This window comes from Felis catus, chromosome E2 (assembly GCF_018350175.1).
Source record: "Felis catus isolate Fca126 chromosome E2, F.catus_Fca126_mat1.0, whole genome shotgun sequence".
Taxonomy (NCBI): Eukaryota; Metazoa; Chordata; class Mammalia; order Carnivora; family Felidae; genus Felis; species Felis catus.
Genome location: NC_058382.1, coordinates 9,081,242 through 9,088,805, shown reverse-complemented (window position 1 = coordinate 9,088,805; position 7,564 = coordinate 9,081,242). Strand labels below are relative to the sequence as shown.

The 7,564-nt window shown below is 64.4% G+C and overlaps 1 protein-coding gene across 1 annotated transcript in view; it reads right to left on the bottom strand.

The window, feature by feature from the left end:
* Positions 1–7,217, bottom strand: part of LMTK3 (lemur tyrosine kinase 3) — an 18,241-nt gene extending 11,024 nt beyond the window's left edge. Inside the window, 10 exon segments of the mRNA XM_045046176.1 lie at positions 55–204; positions 356–477; positions 570–654; positions 1,053–1,201; positions 1,548–1,635; positions 3,946–4,064; positions 4,542–4,618; positions 5,137–5,287; positions 5,543–5,676; positions 6,601–7,217. Of these exon segments, the coding sequence (XP_044902111.1) occupies positions 55–204; positions 356–477; positions 570–654; positions 1,053–1,201; positions 1,548–1,635; positions 3,946–4,064; positions 4,542–4,618; positions 5,137–5,287; positions 5,543–5,676; positions 6,601–6,676 (1,151 nt within the window). The 5' untranslated portion in view covers positions 6,677–7,217.
* Between the last annotated feature and the right edge of the window lie 347 nt (positions 7,218–7,564).

The window sequence follows — 7,564 nt, the reverse complement described above, 5'->3', positions numbered from 1 at the left end:
GCGGGGGGGGGTGGGATGGGGGGTCATGGGCCCGGGGTCAGGCCCTGCCCTCACCAGTAGTCCCCATAGGGCAGCTTGAGCCTGGGCCGGGCCAGCTTGACGTGCTGCTGGCGGACCACGAAGGCGAGGACCTCCTCGTCTGACAGGTGGCGGTAGGGCTGGGCCCCAAACTCGAAGAGCTCCCACAGGGTCACCCCCAGGGACCTGCGGGGAGCCGAGGGCAGAGGGAGGTCAGAGCCCTGCCCAGCCCCGCCTGGCGGGGGGTTGGGGGGTTCCACAGCCCTAGCCCCCCCCCCCGTGACCCTCCCACCCTCCTTGCCGCCCTCGGCTCCGCGCGGCCCGGGGGCCCCCTCACCAGATGTTGCTCTCGCGGCTCTGGTCCACCACCATGAAGGTCCCGTGCAGCTCCCCAAGGAGCTCGGGCGCCGCCCAGCGCAGCGGGATCCACAGGCGCTCGGGGGTCAGGTAGTAGTCCTCCTGGGGGGGGCGGGCCGGAGCGGGGTCAGGCGTGGGGGAGGGGGGCGCGCCCCCCGACCCCCCCCCCCGCCCCGATGGAGGGCAGCCCGCACCTTGTAGTTGCTGTGGGCTAGCCCGTAGTCTCCGATGCGCACGGTGAGGTCGGAGGTCAGTAGGCAGTTGCGCAGGGCCAGGTCGCTGGGGGCGGGGCCGGGACGGAAGGTGAGAAAGGGGGAGCGCCTGGGCCAGACCTTCCGCCTCGCCCACACTCCGCCCCCTTTCCAGGCCCCGCCCCCTGCCGCTTTTCCTCCCACCTCTTCGCCTGATTCCGCCTCCTCCCCAGGGCCCCTCCCCTCCTGACTCCTCCTTCTCCTCTAGGACTCCTCCCCCTCTCCTCTATGACTCCTCCCCTCCCGACCCCGCCCCCTCTCCTCCTCTCACCCCTCCCCTCCATGGCTCCTCCCCCTGGCCTCTATGGTCCCGCCCCTCTCCTGACTCCGCCCCTCCGTAGCTCCTCCCCTCCCGACCCCACCACGCTTTCTCCGGTCGTTGAGCCCCTTCTCCCACCCCCATAGCCTCCCCTCCCCGGCAGCCACCTGTGCACGTAGTTGTGGGAGTGGAGATGTGCCAGCCCGCGGGCGATCTCCAGGCCCATCCTCTGCAGTGTCCGCAGGTCCCGTGGGGGCAGCTCAGGGGACAGGCCCTCAGGGGGCCGCTGGGCCCGGAGGTAACGCTTCAGGTCCCCCTGGGAGGAAGGGGAGGGTGGAGTCAGTACCACCACCACCACCCCCTTCCAGGACCCCCACACATCCAGCCGATTCGAGGCGAGGAGGGGGGCGACCTCTGCACTCAGTGGGCGGCCCCTCTGAGCCTCAGTTTCCCCCGCTACTTAAGAGGACCTAGCCACAGAACCCAGCTCGCATGCTAGTTGGCCGCAGGCCGTCTGAGGGAGTGCTCGTCTGCAGTAAGCCTTCAAGCCACACATGTTATTGGGAAAGATTCCTAGGACCCTAGGCTGGCTCGCAGCCCCCAGCGCGTCCAGACCCCCCCCCCCCCCGCCTCCCCTCTGCCCACCCTCCGCAGACCCTCACCAGTTGACAGAACTCCATGATCAGCAGAAAGGGCAGTGTCTCCACACAGACGCCCAGGCACTGGAGGACGTTGGGGTGCTGCAGGCTCCTGGGGCCAGGGCGGGGAGGGGGCAGGGTCAGGAAACGGCCCCTTCCCGCCCACCGCCGACCTCTGTCCCACCCCAGCCTCCCATGAACCAACACGTTGCTTCGACCCCTTTGGTCTCGGCTGCTTCACCTCGGGTCTCCGGCCACACACCCACACTCACACCCCCCTCCGCACGCACCCTCCTTCCCCAGGGGGCCATCTCAGGGCTGTCCCACTATCCCCCCAGTTCTCAGGCCAGACCCCCAGGTGCCTCCTGGCCCTCCTTCCTCTTCACCTTACCCTCCCCCCCCCCCCCAGCCCCTTCCCCCAGCCCCTTCTCTGGTTTGATTCTCGGACGGGCCTCACCACTTTGCAGCGGGCTCGTCCCTCTGCCCGGAACATGCTTCCCCCAAGGCTTGTGGGACTGAGTCCTCCTAGACTGACTAGATCACCCCCTTTCCCGTGACCATCCATAGCCCCCTCTCTTGTCACGCGCTGCCGTCTTTCCTGGTGGCACTTGTCAGCCTCTGACATTTTCTTCTGAAAATTTTTCTTCCTTTGTTAATTGCCTCTCTCCTCCACTAGGGGGTGCGCTCCACTAGGACAAGACATTTGGGGGCTTTTTGTTCACGTGGCCGTGTCCCCAGTGCCTAGATAGGGGCTGCGTAACAAGGTGCGCAGTGAAGGGTTTGACCCCGCTACTCTGCCGGGGCGGGGGCCGGGGGGGGGGGGTGGTCCGCAGGGAGATTAAAACATTCCGGGCTTGCAGCCCACGGCCTGGCTCCGGGTAGGTGTGTGCTGGGTTATTTTCCCACGGGGGTCTGGCGGGGAATCGGGAGACAAACGTGTTCATAGAGCGCCCGTGCCGGGGACTTGAAAAACGGCTGGAGGCCTGAATGCGAGGTTCAGGATGGCGGATGTTGACGGACGCGCAGACCTGCTAATCCGGGACAAGGCGGGCCACTTCTGCGATCACATCCACCCCCCACCCCCACCCCCGGAACCCTGCGGGGCAGGATAATTTTTCCCATCTAATCCAAGAGGAAATGGAGGCCCAGAGAGGGAAGCGACTCGCACAGGGTCCCCACAGCTAGTAACGGTGGCTGAGCTGGGATTTGATCTCAGGACTCTGGCTCCCTCCGCCAACGTCTACAAAGGGCCGATGGACCCCGGAGCTGTCCCGTGTTGCCCTGCCCTCGCCAACTGAACCTTCCGTGAAGGCGGGAAGGTTCTCGATCCGAGCTGCCCAACAGGGGAGCCCCTGGCCACGTGCGGCTACGGAGCCCTTGGAGATGTGTGGTGAGTGTAGCTGAGGAAATGAGTTTTTAACTTGATTTCATTTTATTTAAGATAAATGTAAACAGCCATATGTGGCTAGTGGTTGCCAGCATGGGTCTGGGGAGAGGCAGCCACACAAGCAAGCAAACGGAAGAAACCAATGACAAACTAGGATATGTGTTATGAAGGAAACGCATGAATCAACGTGAGGGATCATGGGGGGGGGGCTCCTGATGTGGGAGTGTGTGTGTGTGTGTGTGTGTGTGTGTGTGAGGGAAGGTCTTTCTGACCAGAGACCTGAGGACGGGAAAAGAGCCCACCATCTGGGGCTGCGGGTGGGTGAGCCAGGAATGATATTCTAGACAGAGGGAACAGCAAAGACAAAGGTCCTGAGGCAGGAAAGAGACTGATATGGGAAAGGATCAGCAAGAGGTCAGGGTGGCTGGGGCAAGGGGGGCCAGGGGCTGGAAGGGGACAGGGGCAGGCCTTGCAAGGCCTGTGGGCTGTACAGAGGAGTGGGACTTTGTCCTGCAGGCAATAGGGAGCCATGAGAGGTTTAGAACATGAAGGTGATAAAGTCCAGTGTCTGAATCTCTCAGGGTACACCCCACTTTTACAACTGTCTGATGAAGGGCCTCTGTATACGTATCCTTTCCATGACAGGGCAACTGCTACCTCGCAAAGCATTTATGTAGCAAATGTTTATCTAGTGCTTTTCTAGAAGCCCTTAGAGTGGAGGGGAGACCAAGCAAGGGCGGGTCAGACAGGGTCCTGCCTTTCCAGACCTAACCATACAGCAGGGGTGGGGGGTGGCGCAACAGAGCTCCTCAAGGCCCCCCTGAGAATGTGTGGGCTTCCTGGACTCACTTTCTGGATGAAGATACTGAGGCTCAGAGAGGGCGATCCTGTCCGCCAAGTCGCACAGCCAGGAAGAAGTACCTCCGGGATTCAAGCCAGGTTTGACCCCGAGCCATACTCCGCCCACTCCCAAACGCTACCAGACCCATATCTGTGGGCCTCCCGGGCCCACGTCCCCTGAAAAGCCCCCAGTACCTGTATGGCTGTGCTTCCGAGATGAACTTGCGCTGCTCCAGGGGCCCCGCGCTGGCTCGGAGCTCCTTCACCACCACCTGGGCTGGGGTGTAGTCGGAGAAAATCTCTCCCAGGATCACCTGGTCAAGGGGGACCCGGGGGTCAGTGCCTGCAGCTTCCCCAGCCCCGTCCCCAGGGCCGCCTCCGGCCGAGTGCCTGGCTCCAAGTGTCCCCCCCGCCCCCACCTCCGTTCCAGCCTCTCCCTTCAGATGCCACCACCCGTGTCCCCCATCAGACGCAGGGTGAGAGACTCACGGGCCCAGAGTCCGATGGATGCAGGGACGGATGGAAAGATGGACAGACGGACGCGTGGAGAGCCAGGTGGCGAGGCAGAGTGGTCAATGGAGTGAGGAGGGAGGCGCCGACTGACAGATGTGGGGGCGATGGGGTAGGTGGGAGCAGGTGAGAGGCGGACAGAGGTGAGGGCACTGGGTGGGCTGAGGGGCAGGGGACAGATGACAAGTGGTGGGAGCAGGGGGGATGGACACAGAACAGGAGCACAGCCCTGAATTGTACGGACCCCCCCCCCCCGGCCTCCCACCCCCAGCCCCACTCACCTTCCCAAACCAGCCACTCCCAATCTCTTGTAAGTAGCTGAGGTGTTGGCGGCTAAGGCCCAGGGGGGTGGTCATGTCTGGGGGGGGGTGCAAAAAGGGGAGCCCCCCTTAGTCTCTCTCCCCTCCTAAGTGCCACTGACACCCCTCCCCCAACTCAGTGTGGACCGAGGTCAAAGCAGATACCAATCTCTTTTCATTGGCTGCCCCAACATTCCTTGTTGGGAGCTCAGCCTCCTCATTGGCTGCCCACGAGCTCCCAGCATCCAATCAATCCTTCCCCTTGGCCTTTCAAGATCCTATGACATGGCTTCAGCCTGCCGTTGGCTGCCTCTGAGACTGAGATCTAGGCTGACCTCACCAGCGATGGCCCCACAAGAATCCCCACATCCGGCTTGGGGTTAATCGATGGCTTCCACCAAGATGATCTCTGACTCCCTGGAGGCTGCTTCCAAGATCCTGCGGCTGCCACCTCTGCTTTTCCCCTTGGCTGCCTGGGACCTCAGCTCCCTGGCCCCTGAGGGGAGACCCTCAGGGCTTTCCACCCTGTCCCCTGGGACCACGGGACCCTAGTCAAGGTGTGGAGAGCCGAGCGTACCTGAGTGTGAAGGCTGCGGCGCAGGCATCGGCAGGGAGACCTCAGCCAGCGGGAGAATGTAGACATCAGGCAGAGACTGTGAGGAGGAGGTCTCCTCCGCCGGGGGAGTGTACTCCCCGGAGCAGTCCTCCCCTTCAGGGTTCTCAAACTCCTGGGGCCGGGAGAGGTGAGGGGTGGGGAGAACACGGGGCTGAGACACGCCATCATCCTTCTGGTCAGGATGCCTTCCCATCTTTCTTAGAGCTGTCCCCCGATTTTCTTCCCAAGGCTCCGGTTCTTGCCATAACTCCAGGCCAGAAGGTGCTCCCAGACTCACTGCCCCTCTCCCCCACCAACGACTGGGCCTGGGGGGACAAGGCCTCGCTGGGGTCTTCCTGCCCACGTGAATCCCCCGCATGCCCCTCACCTTGAAGCCGACATCACCCCGTTTGCAACACAGACAGGTGAGGAGGAGGAAGATGAAGGCCAGCAAGCCGGAGCAGGAAATGAGGACTACGGCGTAGGGAGGAGCCAGAGGGGCCCGGCCCAGGGCGAATCCATCTGTGGGCATCAGGGCTGGGCTGGGGTCCCGGCTTCAAGCCCCCAAGCTCTCAGCCTCCATGCCCCCCCCCACCTCCAGCCTGGCCGGCATTGACTACAACTCCCATAATGCTCCGCAACCAGGGGCTCCTTGGCAGAGGAGCCGGATGGCCCAGGGCATTGTGGGAGTTGTAGTTTGAGGCCTTCTCAGGTGGTTGGGTTGGGGGTGGGGTCCCTCCTCTAGCCCCAAGCTGGGACCCCCCCCACCCCCCCGCCCCGCCGCCCCAATCACCTCACCGCGGGCTTGGATGAATTCCAGTGAGGACTGAGGGAAAGACGTCTAACGGTGGAGTCTGGAGCGCTCAGAATTTAAAATACGCTCCAGTCTCGTTACCCCCGTATTTGGGCAAGAAGATGAGCCCCCAACTGCAGGCTGGGAGAAGATTCTTGTCCCACGCTGGAACCCCCTAGTTCCGGGCGTTGAGGCCTGTGTCTTCCAGGCACTCGCGGAGCGCACACATGTCCTCTGCCCCCAGCCCAAGCCCCTGAGAAGGGAACCCCGCCAGCCCCGGGTCTCCCCCAAAGCTAGAGCCAGCCTCCTATGCCGTGTCCCCCTTAGAAATGCCTCCCCGCTGCCCCCAATTCTCCCCAGCGGCCCCGTCCTCCCCGGCTCCCGGCACACACCTGCACACACACATGCGTGTGCACACACACATGTTGCCCAAACGGACCCCCTCCCCACCCAGCCCCCAGCCTTCCTCCCACAGGCCCTGCTGACGGACGCACCGTCCCCGCGGCTCCCCAGGCCCCGGCTCGGCTGCGGGGAGACGCGCAGGCAGGTGACGGAGCCGGAGCGCCGCGGACAGACCCCCCACCCCCACCCCGCCGGGCAGGCCGGGGTGGGGGGGGGGGCCGCCGGACAGCCGGATGGCCAGACAGACTCACCGGGGTGGGCCGGGGACGCCAGGCAGCCGGAGGCGGAGACGGCCGCGAGGAGGATGAGGGCGCCGGGGGCAGGCATCTTGTCAAGGATGGAAGGGAGGTGGAGGTGGTGGCGGCTGGGGAGGAGGGGGGGGCGGGCCCTCAGCCCCCAGCCATGGGGACCCGCGCGACCCTGGCCTCCCCCCGGCCCAGGAGAGGGGCAGGAGACGCAGGACAGGGGGAGGGAGGGGCTGCTTACTGGCTCAGGTACCCCCCTCCCCCTCTTTGAAGGGACAGACAGATGAAGGGATGGAGAGGCGGACAGAGGAGAGGAGCTGGGGAGCCGGGGTTGCTGGGGTGGGGGGGGAGAGGGTAGGATGGGGGGGGGAAGAATGAGGGCCCCGCCCCCGAGGGCAGCCAGGATTGGGGGAGCAGAGAGCCTGTCAGAGGAAGGGTGGGAGGAGGGAGGTTGGAGGGAGGATGGAGCGTCGTCATGGCAACTGGCTCCCCAGTTGCATTGGCTGCCAGGAGGGAGGGGAGGAGGAGGGACAGACAGGGACCAGCAGACCCTTGCGGGGGGCGCAGGGCCCACGGTGCCTGGCCGGGACACCGCCGGGACCGCCACCAGCACGGACACGTGTGCTCCACGCCAAGATGCAGCTGTCAGGCAGGTACACGCAGCCCACACATGCCTGCCACTCGTCGCAGAGACCCTCCTAGACAAGCACATCCCATACAAAGGTGGACAGCCATCGGCAGACGGGGACACGTACACGTCACACACAAAGACGCAGGGACGACGGGCTGCACGGGGAAGGCACAGGCAGGCCGGCCCCCGGCACAGATGCGCCCTGCCACACGGGAACAGCAGGGCATCGCCAAGACCCGCACGCGCCACCAAGTACGCCACAGACAAAGATCCACGCGGACGCCACGGTGACATGCCGAGGCACACGGCCACAACACACAGACGTCCCACAAACGGGCA